General features: G+C 35.4%; 1 protein-coding gene across 2 annotated transcripts in view; it reads left to right on the top strand.

Moving 5' to 3' along the window:
* The window catches only part of LOC142318320 (potassium voltage-gated channel protein Shaw-like), a 263,076-nt gene that overhangs the window by 216,172 nt on the left and 21,939 nt on the right, over positions 1–24,965 (top strand). For both annotated transcript variants that reach the window (XM_075354896.1, XM_075354895.1), the window contains exon 7: positions 21,149–21,358. In XM_075354896.1, coding sequence (XP_075211011.1) covers positions 21,149–21,358 — 210 coding nt within the window. The remainder of the gene's footprint in view (positions 1–21,148; positions 21,359–24,965) is intronic.

The raw sequence follows: 24,965 nt of genomic DNA, 5'->3' as shown, positions 1-24,965 counted from the left end.
CACTACAAATCAAATAATAAATCGTTAATAACATCTCATGATTTCGAGAGTGAAGTGTATTTACCTTCCTCTAGGAAATTAATAAGTTCGTGCTACTAATTAATAGCACAAGGAAACAATTTACCGTTCTTAGTACGTAGTGTATAGTGAGATAAAAGCTGCTACATAAAGGAACGAACGGTAGTGACGATGAAATGAAAAGTACAGGATAAATGGTAAAACAGAAAAAACTGTGCGGTCAGGAGCATATCATTAATGCAATCTTTCACCCCATCTTACACTTTTTCTCTTTGAGTTTTACATTTCTCTGTCATTTAGATTTTACAGAGTGGGTCCGTAACTATTGTCAATGGTTATGAAGGAAGCTGTGGTATTCTAAATCACATTTACAGTTGTCTTAACAGTAACATTTATTATTTTATAATTAATTATTTTAATATTATCATATTTTTTGAAGCTCTTAAAGTATGGCAACTAAAGTAAGAATCTTACTCTAGAATTTACGCATTAAATTAAAAACAATTATAATTAAATCAAGCTATTGGTTTTCATGAGGCTTGAACAACATATGATGTTGAACAGTGTGATCAACAACTCAGATCTGCAAGTGGTTTGCTAACATGCTACAGTAGAGCCGCCTGTAGGGTACAAATAAATGGTTATTAAAACTAAAAGTCTAAAGTTGATAAACGGCTCTTTGGAATATCCCCATTTGTGAGTACCAATAATTTGAAATTAACAGTACCAAACGGCTCTGTGTACAATTCGAGTGCTGGTTATGATGTTTTACAGAAACGGTAGTGTACCTTCATTTTTAACGTAATTTAACTGATTCAGAAACCCCGATTAGAGAGCTAGGAATTGGAATTTTTAAATCTTAACTAATGAAATACTACATATGATTTTTGATAGAAGTCTTCTTTGATAAACATTTTTTAGCAATTAAAATGGGTATTTACGATTTCTATCTGGTTATACGCATGTTAAATCTTTCTTTGAGATAAATGCAACCTGATCCTATGAACATAGTAAACAATTCATTATTGTACTAGTACTAGAGTAATTTATAACAGTATAACTATCTGTTTAATTTTGATAATTAGTATACTTTATTCTAAATATAATAAACTAGGTTATTTTTATTTTAGCAACTAGAACAAAAAAAAAAAAAAAATGGTGAAAGAAATTGTTTTGCTAGATTTCATTAAGTAGGTTTTCCAGACAGTTTAAAATCGATTTAAATCTTTTCATGATAGTTTATTTTTTGAAATGACAAGGATCCTTCGTTTAAGTACGAATGATTTATGAAAATCGTTTTTAAAAAATCAGTTCACTTTGCTATAATAACAGAAAGATTGGTAACAAATGTGGATTAAATATTTACCAAAATTAAAATTTGTGTATTATAACTCTCAGTTTGATCTTGCTTATTAATTTCAGAATAGCAATTTTATATTACATGATAATATTAATAAATTTTCTTTCTCGTAAATTTACATCGACTGACTAGGAACAAAATGATTTTTCTGAGGGAAGTGACAAACCACTTACTTTCATCATAGAAAACTTAAAGCAATTACAACCGTCTTCAAATGTCATTAACAATTTGCTTTAGTCTGTGTTCAGTCTTTAGGCAGAGATTAAATTACGTGTAGTGTTATACAAACTAACAACATGCATGTTCAACGTAATTATAGTTATCCTAGTTTAATCTAGAACCACTCCACAAGATAAAACCCTGAAGGCATTGTTTAACACGAAACAATTGACTGTGTTACAAGTTACAATATATACGTATCTGGTGGTTAAATAAATATCAAAAAATGTTAGTACTTATTTATTCATAATTCGTTTTAAGCCGGTGACACATAACAACGAATTGCTTTGACTAATAATAATTAATACAAAATTATCTTTGATAACAAATACTACAAAGAAAATTAATAAATAACACGAAGATAAAATTATAATACAGTTATCATAAAAGAATGGTGCGGTTTTGAACATGGTTTAAATTAAAACAGAATTACTTACAGTTTATGTTTTTTATTTTTCAAATTTGTCGTTTCAAACATTTTTCTACATAATTAATAAATTTCAATTTGTGCGCCCTTAGTCGCTCGACAAATGTCCAAACGATACTCAAATTTCTCTCCAAACATTAGTTAACATTTATTCGTTAATGGTTGTCATTGCTTCATTAATCCTGTTTTTTAAGTGGTTTAGGTCGCGATATTTTTGTGTATAAACAACGATTTTGATGTACCCCCACAAGAAAAAATTGCAAGGTGTCAGGTCTGGACTCCTTGGAGGCCAAAGTATGGGTCCTTGCCGGCCTATCCATCGATCAAATTTTTCGTTCAAAGCGTCTGTGACCAATGCATTGAAGTGCGGGGGAGCACTATCTTGTTGGAAATCAAGTTGATGAATGTTTTCGTGTTCATACAGCTGAGGAAAGCAATAATTGGTTAACATGTCAAGATTAATTGTTTTATCAGCAAAAATGAAAGGCCCTATAACATGATTTTTCATCATACCACACCAAATATTAACTTTAGGCGAATCACGTTGTTTCTCAATAATTGCGTGTGGGTTTTCAGAGCCCCATATTCGTGAATTGTGTCTGTTAACACATCCATTCTCATGGAATGCAGCTTCGTCTGTAAAAGTTTTACAGACGAAGCTACATTCCAATCATTTTTCTGATTGAATCATTTGAAGCTGATTCGAATCGTTTTTATTGAAACGAATCAGTAAAAATGATTCGTTTTCACTTATTCTGTCCAACATTTCAACAGCGAAATTGTAACGTTTTACACCATCATCGGGTTTCAATTCCTGCCGTATCTGGATTTTATAAGCGTGTAATTTCAGTTTTTTATGTAAAACTTTGTGAACTGTTGATTTTGGAATACCTAATTCGACGCTTCGACGGGGGATGGACTTCCCAGGACTTCTAATTGCCGATTGTCTAATTAGTTCGACCGTTTCGTCTGGTACACTTGGTCTGCCGGTTGATTTCTGTTTCTTAACCGATCTAGTTTCTTCGAATTGTTTGAACCAACGTGTTATGTTATTTTTGTGTGGTGAATCTCTTCCGAATTCACGTCGAAACGCACGTTGAACTAAAATTACGGATTTTAATTCAGCCATCAATAAAACACAATTTGTTTTGTCTTTATCCGAGAACATAGTAACTCACTAAACTCACCGCAACAACAATACAAGAACTGACGTTGTGTGGTTACAACTGCTGATAAAATTTTGGGTTGGAGGCTTCCAGGGATACCAATATAACATCTAGAAATTTCCCTACAATCTTCCTATGAATTGCTGAAACCGCACCATTCTTTTATGATAACCCTGTACAAACAAAACATATGGATTCTAGCATAATAATAACATATGTTTCTTTGTTTTATTTTACATTTTTAGCAAAATTTGTACGCAATATTCAATATTGTTCTAATTCTAATACAGTAATTTGTATTATAGTGAATAGTATTATTCTAATACAGTTCACGACCAACTTATTCTATAATAAATTCAAAATTTACCACTATCCAATAATTTTTATTTTATGTTTTTTATGTATTTCAATCTGATATGGTTATATACATCTGACATATAAACAAAAAATGTGAAATATTTTCATTTATATTTAAATTGTATATCTGACGTGCTTTTGTCCAGTCGATATACGGACCGTTCCTATCTAAATAAAATTATAAGGATTTATCAAATGCAAAGTGGAACTGTATAACGGATCTGATCTTGTGGGCTGGCATTCTAATTAATAATTTCTTGCCAAGCACAAATTTTGCATTAATATTCTTTATAAACAGGAAAGTTGATCGAATTTAGCGCGGCCTCCACACATTGATTGCAAAAATAACAATGGCATGTTCTTGTATTATTTCCAATTGTTAAATAACTGCCGCCTTGGTACAGTATCTCGGTTAGGTTTAATTATTCTAAATCTTTTGTTTTACTGGTTTAATTAAATACATAATAATCTTTATTATTTTTTATTTTAAACTAATTTTATTATAATATTTGAACTTGTAACATATATTTTAACATTTTATATGTTATTACAAATAATAAATTACTTGGAATTTATTCCAAATAATTTATTAAATTCCAGGTAATTTATATAAATCAATACTGTATTAACATAGTCATTAACGACTGGCAGAAGACTATTTCAGTAGGAGCCAGCGTTAAGTAAAGCTTTGCTTTTATCGTGGAGGGAACCGAGTGCAGTCGTCCGGAGCTGTGTGCAGCCGTCTAAAAGACTTTTAAATATTTAAAAGTCCTTCATTAAAAAAAAATTAAAATTCCTCATTAATAATAAAATCACTTATATTCACCTAATAATAAAGTCACTTATGTATGAAGATGTCGAGCTAAGTCAGAGAAGCAAATACGGCATTTATTACAACTCGTCTAGAGGGGACCGAGGGGCGTCGGAAGTAATCCTAAAGTCTATTAAAAAAATTGCAATCTCCAGCTCCGGTATTTGTGTTGCCAGGTGGCTCTATTGGAGTAATAATAAGAACGATATTTTTATTTAAGAAAAGTGAGAAACCGGCGGCCGTGACTCTTCATAGCACTATCAAGAGAACAAGTACATCAAGATCGACATCGTTATCTGTAAAGAGATCGACTCCTCCCGCTGAGGACAACAGGGTGGTCATAATTAAGGAACAAGATAGATCCTTTGCAGACTTACTTAAAACAATGAAGTCTTCTGTTACTGAGGAAGAAGCCGGTGAAGTTCTTTCACTTCGGGAGGTCAACAAGGATGAGTTACAAGCCAGAATAAAAGGCTCTGAGAAGACTGCTCAATATACAGCTACACTCCGCGATAAGGCCGCGGATTTACAAGTGGACCTTCGATCTCGAGGTGGCAGACGCGCTGTGGTGCATATAAGAGATATTAAGATAAGCATATAAGAGAGGCCGTGGAGAATGTTATTAGCAAGACAGAGGAGTTTCGCGTTACATCGTTTCGCCGGGCATATGGGGACACGCGCAACGCGACGATCGTGACGACATATCGGTCGGCCTTTTCTTTTTTTTTTTTTTTTTAACCTCCGGATCCATTCTTCAAAGGATGAGATGAATGATTTGTAGCGTGTGTGAAAATGCCATGCCTGACCGGGATTCGAACCCGGGAATCGTTCGGCCTGTAAGCCATTAAGCAAACGCATCAAGATAGGCTGGGTCCGGTCCAATGTCGCTCTTATATACGCGAAGAAAGTCATCGATGTTTCCGATGCTGGAACACCGATCATAGGAGTGCGGACTGTCATGGGTACAATAATTGGGCTCACTGTTACAATTGTGGTGGCAAGGGTTAAAAGTTCGAAAGTGCAGGGAAGAAATGAAATATCTGGATTGTAGTAGTATTGATCATCGCACCGGGGGCATGACGTGCGCTTTATGAAAGCTTGATTAGGACATTTTATCGAATGGAAATAGGAGTATTCTCTCCCACGATCTAGTGGTCTGGGAGCTAATTTCTTGATCAAGACGGAGCCTAATCGGTTTACAGCCACAAAGAGAGATTGGTACTCAGATCTGGCGAAAGATTTTGCCATACGGAATATTAGTGGCAGATGGGGCTTTCGATTGTTTCATAGAGCTCACGGTATCATAGCTATTGAATTGACAACGCTGTTTTGATAGGGGCTTATGTCAGCCCAAATTGCGATTACTAAGACTTCGAAAACTGTATGTGGAGTCTTCATGATGTCATCACAAAATGCCCGAAAAAGGTCATTCTGATGGACGACCTTAATTGTAAGGCTGTCGCGGCAGGCAGTTCTTATACGAATAGAAGAGGCGAAGTCCTGACAGAATTGACGATGTCTACTGGTTTATACTGCTTAAATTTGGTTTAGACGCCTATTTTTAAAGCGAGATGGCATCAGTCCGTGCTGGACTTGTCCATCTTAGGTGTAGGCTGGGACATGCAGCTGGAGGGTCCTGCAAGACGAGACTGCTAGTGACCATCTTGCCACGATGTTAGAGATGGAAGCCTCCTGACTACAACAGCTGGAGTGCAGAGGCCACCGAGATTGAGTCGGAGACAGGTTGCAACAGTTGTAGACAATGTCGCAAGATAGCTGGCGGATGGTCGAAGGCTGTCACCTGAAGTTTTTCAAGAGATAATACAGGAGATTGATCAAATACCGGTCGGCATCATCCGGTGTATCGGCGGACCGAAAATGTTGCTCAACTTAAGAGGAACCTATAGCGGTTGCGACGCATGAAGCAGCGGTTGAGTGTGGCTGGTGGGCCTAGGGGGCGGGCCTATTGGATTGCAATAAAGCGGTTTGGTAGTCGATTACCCGTCCTCACGGAAGAGTTTGCTTCTAGACAGATATTTAAACTCTCCAATAAGGAGGAGAGTGGCTTAACCGAAATCGTAGAATGTGATCGTAAGAGATTCACGCAGGAGAAAGTAGTCAAAGCAATTAATCTGCTGCGTGATCAGAAGAGCCCCGGACAGAATGGAACACTGGCCGCGGCCTTAAAAGGTCTAACAAGTAAAATACTCTGGGAGCTGACCAACATTGCTAATTTCGGTCTTGAGGCCAAAAGCTTTCCTCAGTTTTGGAAGGATTCAAGGTTGTTCTTCCTTGCGAAATCTGCTGAAAACGTGCCTAATGTTGATTATACATGACTATGTTTAATTAACAACATGGGGAAGGCCGTGGAAAGGGTGCTAGCGTCTCGTATGATTGTGGAGCTTATGCGGGCGCTGGCATTTATAAAAAGCAGCACGGCTTCTGGAAAGAACTGTCCACGGTGTAGTCTATTCAAAAAGTGGTTATCTGGGCTGATACGGAAAGAAAGGGTACCTGGAGGACCAGAAAAATACCCACGACGATTATGTTAGATGTTCGCAATGCGTTCGGGTCTGTTACCTGGGATTCAATAATGATAGCGCTTGCGAGGAAGGTAAGTCCCTATCTAAGAACTAACTAGGTTAGTATAGGGACTAACTAGGACTATCTAAGAAGACAAATAGCACAGTATTTGAATGAGAGGTGGATTGAGATCGACACATTGGGAGGTAAATTAAGATTTCATGTCTTTGGCGAGGTGCCTCAGGGGTCAGTCCTGGACCCCTTATTATGGTTATTGGTGTACGATCGGGTTCTTAACCTTCCCATGTCGATAGATACCCAATTAGTGGCGTATGCCGATGGTCTCATAGTCTTGGTGAGTGGGAGGACGGAAGAAGATATAGAGAAATGTGGCAATATGGCGTTAACTAGTATTAGTAATTGGATGATTAATCAAGGGCTGGAGCTTACTTCACAGAAATGTATGTTCACCATCCTAACGGGGAGAAGACGTATTGGAGGAATAGACCTGAAACTGGGTGACCAGTCGTTGCAATTCAGTGAAAACATTAAATAGTTGGGTGTCAGGATTGATAAATCCTGTAAGTTTACGCAACACATACTTGACTCTTGCACGAGATCTGAGAAGACTTTTAAGTCGCTGAACATGCTGCTTTCTACTCAATCTGCTCCAACAGCTTCCAAGAGAAGATTAATAGTGTCTACAGTTATGTCTTCTGCTCTGTACGCTACATCGGTTTTTGGCGCCGCCGTAAATGTTAGAAGAAATTTAACTCGTCTTCAAAGTTTACATCGCCGTACGTTGTTGGCCGTGATATGTGGATATCAGACCGTTTCATATGACGCACCCTGTTCGCTAGCTTCAGACCCGCCAATTGAGCTGCAAGTGAAAGAACAAATGAAGCGGTATGAAGGTATGGGGAAAAGTGATGCGATGGAGGTTACGAGAAATTCCTGGAAATTGAAATGGATGACAGGTGGAGGTACTAATTGGATCAGGCGGCTAACTACAGACGTAGATCTTTGGCTAAATAGGGGTCATGGCGAAATGAATTTCTTCATGACACAAATGTTAACAGGTCACGGAAATAATACTTTCGAATATTATTTGCATAGGTTCGGCAGACGTAGTTCCCCTGCTGCATGTATTGTAGTAGGGTAGATACTGCGGAACATATAATCTTCGATTGTGAGGAATGACGGGTTTTACTTAGGCAGGCTAGTCTGGATGGGCTCCAGTCAGAGACTTTAATACGTGTTATTTTGACATCAGATGAAAATTGGAGGACGTTTTATTCATATGCCAGTAAAGTGCTACGCAACAAGGTCAAAGAGGGGAGTCGGCGTGGATTTTAGAGTTAGGGAAGGGCGGATAGCCCCGGTGATGAGGGCCGGCATGCCGAGGGAGGGTAAACTGCCATGCCGGACGTACTGCCGGTAGGTGGGCAAACCCTCTTAGAGTTTAAGGACGCTCTCCTTGCCTGAGGTTTACTTGATTGTATGTCCGGCCCAGGGGAGTAAGGGATAATGAAAAAAAAAATTTAAAGAACATGAAATGAGATCTGCTCTTAACCCGCCAAATATCATATGATATATATGCAATTTATTATTAATTTTTTTATATATTATAAATTAAATTATAATAAACAATAACATTAATCATGTGGTTTTACAATTACAAACAACTTACATACATGATACAATCCATAATGAATCATTTCAACAAAATAACAAACTTGGGTTGTGAATAAATTAACGATAATACAATTAAATTGTTAATATTTATGATTAGTTGAAATGGTAATTACATTCATTGTAATGTGATATTAATAATACTCATACAAATGTATAATAAATTAATTAAATGTTCGTAAAAATATAACCTATAAATATTATTTCGATTAATAATATTCATCATATTGCTAAAATAACAATACAATTGAATAATTTAATCTATAATAGTTTGAAATTACATTCAGATTAATGTTAAATAATGAATAAATCTAGGAATCCTTATCCTCAAAATCAATTAATTATTCTTATTGCACTTAATATATATATATATATATATATATATATATATATATATATATATATATACACACACACACACACACACATTACATAAACATATAGATCAATACATAATCATATAATATGAAGTGAAATCATAATTAAATTAATAAAAATATGTAAATTGGACTATAAATATTAAAACAATATTTATCAGCATGTTCACAGTCATATTGTAAGAATATAATCAAATGAAATAACAAGAATAAAAAGTAGTATCAAATAAATAAATCAATTAAAAATATTATTCAAAAACATTATTTAAATCAATCGTTTGAGAATGGTAGTAGGCATAATTTATGTACATCTTCTAATTATATTAAAACTGTATATAATTCCTCAAAACTAAGGATGTTTGTCCAGTTACACGACGTATATGAAATTTAACGTCTTTGATTGCTTGCGCTTTCCCATAAACCACCAAAATGTGGTGAAGAGATAGGAAAAAATTACCTAGTAATAACTTGTGTAGTAGTGAACGCATGAATGTCTGAATTCAGTAATAGTACGGAAATAGGGGTACTAGCGCCAAATGGCGGACAGTCCGCCATCTTGGATTGTGAGGTCGGTGGCCTAATTAGCCCGGCAGTGTTGCCAACTTGATTTATTTTGTATCAGTTTTGCCAACCTGTTATATATTTTGTATTAAATTATTGAAGTAATATTTCAAAAGTTGGTAGCACTATTGAACAGCTGTTGTGTAGCGGTCGATTTGAATTAAATAAATAAATAATATTTGAAGTGAAAAAAAACTTGGTCGGCTAGGACTCAAACCGTGTCATGACGGGACGCGACTGACTGACGCCTTAAACCAATCGGATACAGCGGCTTCTGATGTAATGAGTGAAAAATGTACTACATAAGCGACGAAATGATGAATTATGAGTATTAACGTCACATCAGTCTGTACACACATACACACACACACACACACATATAGCTGGTACTGAGTCACTAGTGTTGCTGCCGCAATCTTGGATTTTCCCTTTTTTCCCTGTGGGAATTTCCCTTTTCCCGTTTTTTCTGTATTCAGTGAAAAGTGTTGTATATAAGTTGTTAAAAATGAAATATATTATCTGTGTGTGTATGTGTGCGAATAAAATTATAGACATACCTCGAGGATGTTCCTGGAATCCTTCCGCATTAAATATTCTTTTTCACTATTCTCGTAAGGTTACCAAAGCTACTCTGCAAATACAGATCTAAATAGTAAAGATAAGAAGGAGGAGAATGTGACTAAAAATATGGCGCGTCGTCCAGTCATTGAACCAAACACAGATAAGACATTGAAGAAGAAGGGGGAGGATGATATGAATAACAGCATGGTACGCCCTCCGCTTCAAAAACAGATACGAAGAAGAAGGAGGAGGAAAATATGGTACGACCACCCATCACGGATCCAATGTAGTTGGATTGTAAGTTAGTAGAAGACTGTAAACAGGTTCATTGTCTGTCCAACATGGCAAGAGTGAGGAGTTCAAAACGTCCTCCTATTCGAAAGGGTAAGGTGAGAAGATGTAAACGACTTGCCAGTCTTAAACGAGGCGGTGGACTGTTAACAACTCTAACAGCAGGGGTGTTAGGATCTTATATTGGTGATAAAGTATTAAAAGGTGTCAAAAAGGTGGTGGGTAAAATTGTAAACAAAGGAATCGATTTATTGTCGGTAGATTTACATATTCCTAGATATCAGTACTACGGACCGGGAACGAATTTAGAAAAACGATTATAGAGACACAATCCTAGTGTAAACAAGTTGGACGCAGCTTGTAAAGAACACGATATCGCATACGCTACGTACAGCGATAACGAAAACAGAGCGGCTGCAGATCGTAAATTAGCCGATAGCGCTTGAAAAAGTGTCAAAGCTAAGGATTCGAGTATCGCAGGAAAGGCTACTGCATTGGCGGTTGGCGGTTACAAACGCGATGATGTTAAAAGCAAATTCGGCAGGGGAAGAGTAAGAAGAAGATGATCAAAAAGGAATAATATAAAACGTCTGTTTCAAATGATGATGAAAAGAAAAGCCGACACTGCAGGGAAGGGATTGTACTTAAGCCCTATCCTTTGACCGGACTAAGGATGGGTGGTAAAAAAAAAACGTCGTCGTCTCCAATAAAGGGAATACCAGGGCGTCCGATGTCGAATATAGAGTATGAAAAGTGTACAACGATGAAACCGATACGATGTAGAGTGATTTTTTCTGCACCATCGCCGGTTAACATTCCGTTAAGATGGTGTAATTCATCAACGGTGGAAGCGTTGCACATTTTTTACAACACTACCGTATCATCATCAAAAAATAAGACTGCTGACACTGTCAGCAACATCACAGCATCGGTACTTTCAGAAAAAGCATGATTAACATCGTTAATACGATGAGTTTCTCATTACCTAACGTAACGATAAATGATAATATTGAAGAAAACCGTAGTAAATGTTACATCATTACTGTGTTACTATGTTAACATAACGTTACATGTACATAATGATGATGCTGACATGTTACTATGTTAACTTAACGTTAACGTTACATGTAAAGTTAATAACGTTACATGTACATAATAATGTTGATGACTATGATGGATCTGTAGAAGAAAAGGTGGAGGGAGTTACCTCCACCACGTCTACGGTGATATGATAAAGGGGACTAAGATCTTTGACCTCGCATTAGCAGTTGAGCAACGGTCATGGAAGGAGTTATCGAGTATCACGGCTTCCTCGGCAACTGAGGTGATTTTATAGTTAAAGAACTCGCTTTTGTCAGTGACAGCGGATGCTACATGATAATACATTTTTGTTCACCGTACCCGCGCGCTGAACTGAAATCGAAATACAGGCAGATGACTGCTTGGTTAGAAAGAAACTATCACAAAATAGAGTGGGAGTACGATGACGTTGTATACAGCGATGATGTTATAAAGAAACTTTGTTCACAGTTTTCTACAATATACCCAAATATTCAGAAATTTGGATTTTTGCGTCGATATCATAACGATGTTCGAATGATACAAGAGAGCACCAAAGTCGATCCGAATTACATCGTAACCTGTCCGTACCATAACCTACATCCAAGCGGAAATGTGCGTTACAAACCGGATGTTTCTACATGGAGTGGTTGAAATTGTTTAAAAAGCCGTTGGATCTGGTCAGAGAAGCGGATCGTTTGAAAATACAAACCTAAACAACAAAAAAGAATTGGCCAAGAACGGTTTTTACTATTCCTTCAACGATTTGTGCTTAAGATGTTGTTGGTGCAACGAACAGATTAAATCGCACAATTTACATATAGGAATTTACATGTAGGAATTGCATCAAGGAAACACCCCGCTGTCATTAGAGTCTATCGTACCTCGAAGAGTCGTCAGACTGAGATCTACAGCTCTCGCTGTAGAGCTCAGTCTGACGAAACCACAACTTTGGTTGGAGGTCTCAATTATAATTGTGTCCTTTCCATCTTGGCTTAATGCCGGGAATATTATTTATGCTTGCTTTGGGGATCACATAAAATCATTCGCAAGAAAAAAAGGGAAAACCAAAACAGTATTAAATAGAAAAAACTGTATAAAAGCCGGTTCGAGTGTTTTATAGTAGGCCTCTAGGGGATAGATTTCACTCATGTAAAAAAGTCTCAACGCGCCGCGTTCCCGCACGCTTTGAGTACGACTTTTGATTTACATCGTTTCAATACGGTTAGAGTGGTGTTCACGTATAACGCGACCTATGATGAAATTCACAGTCGGTTGCAAGAATATCTCGATAGTTTGAAGATAGATACTGTTGATGGTATGTGTAGACGTCGTATTGGTGGTGGTGATGGTGGGGAAAGAGTATATTTAAAGACGGTTATGCAACAGACCTTCATTCAAGGCGAGATGACGGAAGTGTCCACATGGTTGGCGTCTTTCTTACCAGGCGGACCGATAGCGGACCTAACTCATATAAAGAACTGGACGTACTGTTCTCGACGTACTGTTCCTGACATCAATAATCACGGTGACTGATACTTTACCAAATATATTACTATTAGGTTTACCATTCGTGGAGGATATCGAATGCGAGGTACCGGGCATCATCGATTGGATTGTTGTGAGCGACTGTGATATCCGTAAGTTTCTGGATAAAAAGTTAAACAAGTAAGACGATAGAATTGCACATTGGACGGTTACAAAGACGTATTGATTCTGTGCAAAAGGTTATCGGATTTATAGTAATGATTACTGAATTACTAATTACTGAATCGGAAGACGTTTACTGAATTGGTTAACGAATTGAAATCGGTTACACGATACATGTGTAAACATTGTTTTATGATACTTGTCGAACACTGTGATGATGACAAATATGTCGGTCATGCAATCGATTGTTATAAATTCAACTATTGCGGTCGTGGGTTACCCGAATACCTATGCTCCTGCAAATTGGTTATTGAATTCATAATGAAATTTAAGGCGCTGTTACGCAAAAAAAATTGTATTACTATGAAAAAACCCAACATCGTCGTCGTTAGCCCATTTATCGATGAAAACGAACTCTACCGGTTATTTTTTAAAACATTTACTTAAACGAGTAGTGGTAATGGTGGGGAAAAGGTAGATGACAAGTATATACACTGCAGTCGATCATTCGTGCGTGAGCACTGCTAGTATGATGATGGATGCCTTATCGTTTATTAACGTTTTCAACGATCAAGACTGTTTTCACAAAAGTTTACCATTGAAGAGGTTGACCGATCTTCATATCGGTGTTGACTATGTATTAGGTTCGCATTTGTGTCATCTTATACGACATCGATTTCTCTTATACTGACAACGAATCGTAATGTTTTCTGCTATTATTACCAAGGATCTATACAAAAAACGGTTTGGGTGTGGCATTTTAGACGGTTGTGTTCCTATTAATCGTGACGTCAAGGTCAAACTATAGATAGACGTTGTTTGTGTATGGTACTTTTCCTATTCAAACATGTTCGAGGTCGACTGGATGCGTAGGCATTGTAAGAGGGGATACGAAAGCCTTGTATGGATGGGGGTACGTCTTAGTTAGTTTCTTTCTTAATTCCGTCACCGTCGCTTGAATTGAACGCATACTACACATATCATTGTCGTCGTTGTCGACGTTACCACCTTAGAGACTAGTGGTATTTGATTTTTGTTTGTAAGTGAATAATGCCTGTTGACAGACGTCACCCACCACTCCAGCCAGTCAGTCGCGTCCCGTCATGACACGGTTCGAGTCCTAGCCGACCAAGTTTTTTTTCACTTCAAATATTATTTATTTATATATTTCAAACCGACCGCTACACAACAGCTGTTCAACAGTGCTTACCAACCTTTGAAATATTACTTCAATAATTTAATATAAAATATATAACCAGGTTGGCAACACTGACACAAAGTAAATCAAGTTGGCAACACTGACGGGCTACTAGCGCCACTGACGACATAAGCGCTAGTAACCCTACTTCCGTACTACTTTTAGTTTTTTTTTAAATTTAAATGTTGCTACAAATTATAAAGAATACTTTTGGTGGAACGGATACTTGAACCGTTAAGAGAAAAGAATTGAGTGAAAATAACCCAACGTGGTATAAATCTTTTAAATGCTGAAATAAACTATTGTGAAGCCAGATCAGAAAATAATTATAATGGATAACTTTAATACTGAGACATATGAAAGGTACTATATAAGATTTATTTAAAGTCTTAGACCTCTGACCGCCATGACCATGACGAATCATAATTGGACCGCCGTAGTTTACTGCGCAAGCAGAGACGGGTAGGTTGGTTTTCTGATACAAAAATACTACGATTGTTGTCATTATTATTTTTGTGATAAATATTATTATTTTGTAATTTGTTGGAAGATGTTTCAAACAGAGCATTCATATTTTTAGCACTTACTAGTAATACTAATCGGCTAGTTATCGGAAGGGACATGTAAATCATAATTTGCAACAAATCTTCTAATGACCTGAGTTAGATTTTCTTGATTACTATTTCGTTTTTGTTTTGTATTTAACTTTTTATTTTTTTTTTATTTCTTACATCTGACTTCAAAGTTCTCATCGGTTCATCTATTTTAATATTACCGAATTGTTCAATTGTTTCTGAGTCTTTCTGTCCTTGGAAATGAGATTGACCTCTCATATCTTTTACAATACATTTCTTTGATTTATCACGTTCTTTTATACGAGTTGCCGAATCATTGTTTGATTTAACGGTTTCGATTATTTTTTTCCTTGGTATCAATTCATCATCTGCTTCTCCATCTGTGTGCCCTTTCCATAAATAATCCAATGTTTTGAGTGATTCATCGATATTAACGGTGTCGCTGTACCACCTGTATTAATATTATTAAGAAACGGTGGTTGTGTATAACAATTGCACACATTCCTGGCTAATCCCCATTTATTAACTTCTATTCCCACTTTCATATTCTCAGCATCTGCTTCAGACATTTTTACAACTTTATCATCTTGGTCTTCAACTAGCATTCTAACACTTCTTGGCACACTGCTACATTGTTGACGTAATTTATCTTTCTCAATAGGAATACTTTTTTATCACATGTTAATACATTACCATTAACTTTATTTTTATCATCAATCTCTATTTTAGATTTTTGTTCAACATCGTTATCATTAATTTTAGATGATTACTGTTTTGTAAATACATTTTTAATTTTGTTATAACTAAATTTGTTAGTGTCTTTATTTTCTAAATTACTCATTGTACAATAATCTTCTTTATCACTAAAACATTTATCATTAGCACTTTTTATATTATCACTACCATCTTAATATCTCAACAATTAGATTCCTAACCATTTTCATTTGACTTGTCTATTATGTTTTTTTTTTTTAATATTTGATCATCTGCTTTTGTTATTACAACAATATTCTTAGTCCCTTTCTGATCATTCAATAATAAATTGTGATTTATATATTCAATATTTTGATTATTGTTATGTACTTTATTGTTCTTCATTTTTAATTAATCTCTTTTTTATCATCTTCCATCAATTCTTAAAAAATAACTTTATAATTTAACTTTCTAAATGGTTTTTATTGTATAAGTAATTCAATCGATACTTCAACAGTTATATCATCGAAAATATATTTTAATGGTAGTGTACTAATACGTCGTTTTCTTTTAACTGTTGGCCTTTTAACAGATTGTTGTAAACCTGTAAACCATCTTGTTTAACAAGGCTATCTTCATTTTTCATCAGTGTATTTACACTGCTATTAGAATCATTTGATTTATTGTTAAATGTAATATCTGTTTCATTTGTAGCTGTTGCATTCATTTCATTGATGACATCATCGATTGGTAATTTTTTTATGAATTTCTACTATTATATTTACCTTTTGTTTTCGTTTTAGTACGATTATGTTTAACAGCACCACTATGACTAATATCTTCAACACTTGTACTCGACGTTAAATCAGTACTATTTTTAAGGCTTGAAGGCGTCGAATGTAAGTGTTCAATTTCCTCAATTTTCCAGAAATTTTTGAGTATAATTGAGAGATTTTCATGAGTGTTACAAACAAGAAAAGATGCATTGCCCTTAATATTATTAGCAAGGCGACCTTTAAGTATATATCCTAATTTAGTTTCCTGAATAATATATCTGAATTTTCGAATGAATTTCCCAGGCAAGATAAGACCAAATGTAATTGAGCTCCAATCAGTATGTCAGTATTATTTTCTGTATTGAACTTGGGATCTGCTAGAAATATATTACGAGGAAGATTAAAATTAGAAATGTCAAATGTGGTTGATGGATATATCAGATAAAACAGAACATTGCACATTGAATTAAAGGTTTTTATATCGAGAGTTTAATGTAAATGTAACACTGTATTTAGATTGACATAACGAATTATTTATGCCTGAGATGGGGATATCATTTTTGATCAGTTTAGTCCTAATTTTCGGAAAAATTTATATTTGCAAAAATTTCCCTGGCTACCAGAATCTAACAAGATTCTACACGAATGATGATTTGGCTATATGTTACCTTATATGTCTATTGGTGTTACATATGGCTGTTGATAAAAGTATATTTTCGTTTGACTGATTATTAAATTAACAATAGGCATTATTTTATATAAAGTAGTATCATTAATTTCGTCCATGAATGAGGTATTACTTTTTTTTTATTACACATCTGACATCGATATTTTGAATGACATTCATTAATAGAATGACCTTTGCATAAACAATTTTAGAACAACAATTATTATCCTCCAAAAAGAGTTTACGATCCTCAATGGACAAATTTAAATATTCTTTATAATATGATAAATGGTAATTTGAATTACAGAACAAACATTGTTAGAATTAAATGTTGAATAAAAACTGACATTGTTTCTTTATATTGCTTATTAGGGTTTAAAGTAAACCATTTGTTAAAAGATTTGGTTGGATTTTTGTAACGCTGTCCTTTGGTTTCTGTTTTCACTTGGGTGTTTGAAGTGAATGCATTAATATTTTTTAGAAGTTGTCTTCTCGAATTAAGAGACTCGATTAAGTCTTTAAAGGTGGGAAACCATTCATTTGATAATTTTTCCTTCCATAATCTTGAGGTATTTAATCCAATTTTGGTGTTAAAAATTGGATGACAATAAATTTGTACCTGTTTACAAGAAGTTGCATTGCTTCAAACGAATTCACATATGAGGAAATTTCATTAATAAATTTGGATAAGTATTTATTGATTCTCTTTTTGTAGAATTAGCTTTGTAATCCTGTACAGTGCTAAGGAATCTGACTTCATTTATAAATTAACTTCGGGCAAATCGTCTAAATTTAAAGGAGAAAAATATGTCAGTACATTTCAATGTAAGACTTATTGTTCTTCGTTGTTTGAATATGACTGCAACTGCAAAAAAAGTTGGTCATTGGAAAATAAGGAAACCCCCATTGTTTTAAAAAGTCAAAAAAACATTCGGGACTCAGAACTTAGCCTATAAAAAGGCAAGGATGACTTCTACAATTTTTGAAATTGAAATTCATAGTTGGAACTGCAGACTTAGAAAAAGAAGAGAAAAATTTTACTTCTAATTGATAACTTCGAGCACACCCAGTACTGAAAACCTCACTGACATAAAAAATTATATTCTTGCCTCCAAACATTACTGCAAAGCTACAACCGATGGATCAAGGTGTTATCCAGTCTTTTAAAGTTCACATCAGACGTTTACTGGTATTACAATTACTTGACAATTACTTACTGGTATTACAATTACTTGAAGAAAAAAAAGAATTTATCCCATTAATTCTAGATCCCATCAGATTAATCAACAGAAAATTGGATAATGTATCTTCAACTGCAATTAAAAATTGTTTCAATGAATCAAGTCTTACTAAAGTTGCAATTAAAGAACATTGCGTGTCAGAAGATTAACTACCACTCTCCGACTGGATTCGGACCAATGATTCTAAATATATATTTAACCCTTTTAATATTGATGGTTATGTGCATCCTAACGACAATGTGTTAATAACCAAAAATCCAGCAAATTTAGAGGTAATCAATGACGTGAAACACAGGCAAACCAGCGAAATTATAGATAAAAGTGACGGTGAAGGTGAAAATGACTGAGATACCAGTTATTTCTCTGTGTGCAATTCAAGACAGTTTAGAATGCTCCCGAAATTTTGTGAAACAAATAATGTCAGCCATGAATTTATAAAACGATCAAATATTTTTAAAAATTATTTTGACAATTTCAGGAATAAAAAAAAACAAAAACAAAACAAGCGACTATATTAAATATTTTTAAGTTGATTGAACATTAATCGATTTAAGTCTACATCATTAATTGACCGATCATACTCTAAGTGGTTTAAGTACAGTGTGAATGTGTAAGTTATAAAAGTTAGTGTTTTATTTTGAAAATAATCTGCTCACCAAATTTAGCCAAGTTTACAATTTTTTATGCATGTTCACTATTATGTATGTGATGCCAATTTTATGCAATATTAATTCTTGTTTTTAAGTCCAGACAAGTGTCTTATATAATGTTTTATTCTTTGACGTTGATGTTCTGTGTATAGAGTGGAAGATTTTTCCTAGTATGAGTAGCCTCATTCGTCATTCGTTTATAACAAGCATCCGAGTATAAGGAGCACATACTGACACTCCCTTGAAATGCGTTATAACCGATTTTCACTCTCTCTCTCTCTCTCTCTCTCTCTCTATATATATATATATATATATATATATATATAGTGGTGAGCTAGCGGAAAGGAAAAAAAAAAATTATAACTTTAGTAATATTCATGAAATTAGAAATAAGTAATTAAAAGAAAAAAATTGAAAATACTATGGCATTGATGTAGAGCAATGGTACATCAATCTTTTATGTAAAACATTAGATACGTATCGGAAGCAAGCTAAATAGATCGATTGCACTGAATTGATTACTGTGGCTCTTAAAAAGTGCACTGGAAAGTGCCGATTATCTATCCATAATAAATGAGTACTGACATTAAGAATGCAAATTACATGAAATTGGAATTATTTATACAAGGGATAATTTCTTTACAAAAAAAAAAAAAATACTGAGAAAATGATGGTATGCTTAGGTTCATGATATATTTTCTATATTTAAATATTTTAAAACTTCCGGAAATACCGAGCGTGGAATTTATTCCCCAAGCCCCTGATAAGTGTACACAAAAGGTATGCTTTAGAGTAAATTTGTTACTAGATACGAGGTAACAATAAATGATTTAAATAAATTTATCCATAGGATTGTATAAAGTGGAATTTATTAAAAATTACTCGTATAATTATCCTTACTTTCCGCCACAATAAAATTGTGTTTACATATATTTGTTTTCTTTTTTCATGCAGCCCAAAATTTGCTTATTATAATTATGAAGATATAAAGAAATTCGTTTGCACTGCAATTTCTGTAAAATAAAAATTCTTCTGTGAGCACCACATAACTTCCTTATGTGCTTGTTAAATAACATATACACTTTTTTTAAGGAAAAGTACATAAAATTTTATTTCATTAATAATTTTAGATATTATTTTCATTTTAATTTTTTTTTATTGTTAATATTGAATAATTTATCGTAATTTTTTTTTACAATCAGAGGTCAATAAATCAATAAATTTAAATTAGAAAAAAGTAAAAAAAAAAAAGAGATGACGTCTGATTCGAACCGATATGCCTTCTCCTTGATCCAAATATTTCATCAATTAAAATTTTATTTGGCTATAACTCTGGAACCAATGAAAACAAGTACCACTTATAGTATATATATATATATATATATATATATATATATATATATATATATATATATATATATATATATATATATATATATATATATATATATATATATATATGTGTGTGTGTTAGGTAAAACCCCTATAACTCCTATAACCCCCTGTAACTAATATGTTACAAAATTAGTGTTATTATTGTTAAAAGAATGTTAACTCCTAAAGTAAACCAGGGTTATATGTTACGTTCTTTCAAGTCCTGCCAGTATTTTAATTCAGCTGCTATCAAAAAATAATTGTGATTCAATTTAACTAAAGCATGAAAAATATATGAAAAAGATAGTAGTGCTGAAACACTTTCTGATCATCAGCCTCGATATAAGAACCAGGTCACATACAATAAATATTTACATCTTAGAAGAAGTTTTTTATTTTCATTAGAAAAAAAGTGTGTTAAGATTAAGAAAACTATTTTTATTTTCTTTATTTTCCAGTTTACCGTTATCATATACACAATGTAAGTAGTTAAATGAAATACATTCAAATATTTTATCCTAAAAGGCTTTTATCGCTCTATATCGGTTATAATTTCTACCAACAAGCGAAATTATAACTGACTTGTTTTATCACGTACTCACATTTGACGGGATGTTTAGACAGAAATAGTTTTTTAATGAACATGAGGAAAATAAATAACAATAAGCATTTGCAAACCATCAGTTTTAGTTGTGAATGCAGTTTTAGTTTTCTTTGATTCTGGGTAAATAATTTTGTGGTTTTTTTTTGTAATGGTGAGGATTTTGATTATTTATTTGTATGCTTTGGAAATTAATCCTAAAAGTTATTTGTTTGTGTTCAGTACATGTTTTTAATTCTTCAACCTTAATGATTTCCTAAAAAAACCCTTGAAAAAAATTTTGAATTTTCTATTGCTACAGGCTAATCCACATAATGATTTTAAGAGTATACCAGAAGGTCTATGGTGGGCCATAGTTACGATGACAACAGTTGGTTACGGGGACATGGCTCCAAAAACATACGTTGGAATGTTTGTTGGAGCACTCTGTGCCCTGGCTGGAGTACTAACGATAGCTTTACCAGTACCAGTTATTGTTTCAAATTTCTCTATGTTCTATTCACATACTCAGGTACGTACCGAACTAATTTTATATTTTTATATAATATGGTATATTTTTACGTCTTTTATGGTACAAATTCATTTAACATTTATGTATTATTTTACTTAAAATAATTTCAAAGTAAAGTTACTTGAAAATTATTATGTATCTCACTGAAATGCATTATTTAAAGTCTACTTGTTTGCTAGATTAAAATAATATTTTAAACGAGTTTATTGGGCAAATATGTTTTAAATGCTTTCCAAGTTTGTTATTTGCAGCAGAATCATGGATGAAGAATCAAGATAGGTGTTTTCATATGAATTATAATTATTGTTTGGTAGGAAGCATAAGTAGCATCTTACTGGTGATCAAGTCAAATTAAGGGGTCGTCTGAGTTCACTTGTAGAACCTCTTCTGAAGAAATTGACTTTAATAGTTAGGCTCAAAGTAATCGGGCTGCTCAAGAATTTCCTTCTAAAAAGGAAAGAGGGTGGAGGGCGTCAAAAGTTCTTTGTGGCCCTCCATAGAGAGTAACCATGTTAATCTTCTTTGTATTGCAAATTTAGTATATTCACTGCTGAAGAAAGTACCATAAAGAGTAACCGGCTTTACATGAAGGAGATAAGACACTCAACGTAATTTCTGAATGACTCGTTTTTAATAAATTTATGCAGTTGTTTCAATTTGGGAGCGGCCCTGTTGTAGGATGTCCTTTCTTCAGGCCTCTTGTAGCATTGTCATATTCTCTTAAGTCTCCTTTTTACAGCCATAAGATCAATCACCTCTCTTGGGTAGACTACTTTATTCTTCATTTTACTTCTAACATAACGTGTCGAGGACTGGGCAGCTTCCTACGGAACTGAAGTCAAGATTCGCGTTGTGTCATCGATGTTACTGGAACATTTCAGTGAAAAAGGCGCAATCAGTTTTTCTTCAAACCAACTGCAATATGAATCCTAGACAGTTTTGTTGTGGGGGGTAGGAAATGTCTTCCTTCTTACCATCATCAAGTCATAGCTACTTTCAATCTTTGTATACAACGACGAAACTAGGGATGTGAAAATCCAGTAAGTCTGATATCGTTGAAGGCAGTTTTTCAGGAAAAGGCCAAGGACTTGCATGTCCACATGAAATGGTGAGTGGTCGCAGGGGTGGTTCATCTGATGGAAAACGAATATACTACGATTGAGGTGTAGATGAATGAGGCCAATTTTCGAGTGTATTTGGCTCGTCCGACTTATGGGGGCGACCCAGAACACCACTATTGTGAATACTTACGGTGTTGCGAGGAAGCAGATTAAACACCGGGTTAGAGTCGGCTGGATGAATTGTCGGGCTTCCGTGAGGGATCCTGATGATAGGTGTTATCGCTGTTGGGACCGGGACCATAAGTCCTTGATTTGTTGCGGGACTGATCGCTCGGCATTGTGTTACAATTGCGGACAGTCTGGTCAACATCGAGCCAATTGTGGGAATCGTAGGCATGCGTTATTTGTGCGAAAGCGGATCATCGGACTGATGAATGTGCTGAGTGAGTTGCAGTCCTGGTGACAATAGGCTTTGTGGAGAGTGGTTGCTGTTCAATATCTGGCTTTCTGGTTTCTCCTCTATGGAGGCGTTCTGGTTTATTTCAGTACCGTAAAGGGTGGGGTGGCCCCCTTTGTGGAGTCGGCGTCTGTCCACGCTTGTGTGGGTGGCCGTCGGCGACGAAGCATGGGGATTCTGGTACCACGGAGCTGGTAAGACAGACTCCCGGCAGGTGTGGCTTGTGGGTCGCGCTTGTTAGAGGCAGGCACTTGAAGGACCGAATCCTGGCCTAGGTGACCTTCGGCTTGCCTCCATTTTAGGCGGGCAATGCAGGACCAAGTTCGGGCTCCCGGGGTGGGTCGCTGTGAACGACTTTGTCGGACCTGGTGATTTAACACTGGGGGATAAAGACAGACAAGGAAATCAAGATCCTACCAGCGGGCCAGCGGGCCTGCCGGTCTGCCTGTCATGCTGTACTTCAGCCGGTAGACAGGTGGGCTCGTTAGCGTAAAGCAGACTACCCGGGGCGTGATTATGCTTTATTTTGGCCGAGCTGGGTGAGAAGATGGGAAAAAAATTCTATCATCCTGTATCCAACGGCCAGTACGTTGGTTGCAATCCAGAAATTATGTTCACGTGCATGTTAACAATGCATCCCTTGCAAGCCTTGCCTCTAGTTGTTACAAGCGTCGTAGAGTCCCAGAGTGTTTAGCATTCCAGACACCGCCCATCACAATCGTGAACATAGAGTAGCAAAAAACTCGGAGAAAAGGGCAACCGTAATCAGTGACGAGGAGGACAGGAGACTGCAAATAGCCTAAGTGGTCCAAGCCAGTCCTGGTTTTCAACGAATGTGGCTTGAATGTGATCGGTTTTGTTCTCCGGTAGTTCAAGAAGCTTAATCATGTCCTTATGAGCACTACAGTACCTCCATTCAATCTGCCGTCAGTATGATTAGTATTGTAGACTGAATACGTTCGAAGACGAAAAAAATTACGTTCTGTGAAGTGCGCCTCAGAAAGCAAGATGACGTCCAACGATTCAGCAAGTATCAAAGCCTCTAGTCCCTGTCCTTGACCAACGATACCATTTATTCCAGGTAGTTACCATCAAGGATCTAGGCATTAACAAATTTTGGTGATAACCTTGGTAAAAAGCACTCTTACATTACCTATTTTCTGCACTAGAAGCTCAGTGTTGCAAGTCAGTTTTTCTAGTTCTTCAGTATTACTATGGGCATCATGCTCACCAGGTGTAGCATAAGATCATGAACAAGCAGTGGAGCAAGTGTCTGGATCCTTAGTCGTTCTACCCAATGATGGGAAATTATTATCCAATCCAAAGAAAGCAGTCCGTTTGTTTGAAGCCATTCCAGATGGAGAGACAGTCTTCGTAGGTGAAAAAAGCAAAGGTTTGTAGCAGAGAAGAGTGATGATACCTTTTGCCTCTGATTTTTATTCACAATTTCCTTATATACTCTGCATTCTCTATAGTTAACAGGATGGTCTGATTGGTAAAGCACTCAAATAGCTGGATTGTTTCTATTTTTAAGAGAACTTGTATTCCAATGATTCTCAGAACATTTAACATACCTGTTAGGCCACGTGCAGTTTTTTGTATGGCTGTACTGCTGACAGCTCATAAACTGGACAAAACCAGCAGATCTTCTCAGTGTTTTTAAGGTTACCCCACAGTTGGTGATGTATTTCAGATTATAAACCTCTTTATCTTTGGGCTCAAAGTGACAAAAAACTTTGAGTTCCTATGTAATCCAATGTCTGGCATTAATTAAACTTCTGACTGCATGATTGTGTACTTTTGGTCAATTGGATCACAATAGTGTAAGTTCCTTAATACAACCAGGAAGGCTCTTTTATACTTCCTAGTGAAAATATGACTGATCCAGATTTTGTGCACCAAGTCAATTATCCGCTTGTAGACATCCAGATCTTTCAAGATAACATGTTTGGAAATGTATATTCTTATGCTGTAGTTATACTTTTAAACCACAGCTTCAATTAATTCATTCAGTTGTACAACATCGATAATGCTGTACAGGACTGTGGGCAGGAGCTAATCATGTTCTTTTGACAGGCAGTGGATGTTA

Source organism: Lycorma delicatula, chromosome 1, assembly GCF_047948215.1.
Source record: "Lycorma delicatula isolate Av1 chromosome 1, ASM4794821v1, whole genome shotgun sequence".
Classification (NCBI taxonomy): domain Eukaryota; kingdom Metazoa; phylum Arthropoda; class Insecta; order Hemiptera; family Fulgoridae; genus Lycorma; species Lycorma delicatula.
Note: the sequence above shows the minus strand (reverse complement) of the source record. Positions and strands in the feature narration are given on the sequence as shown.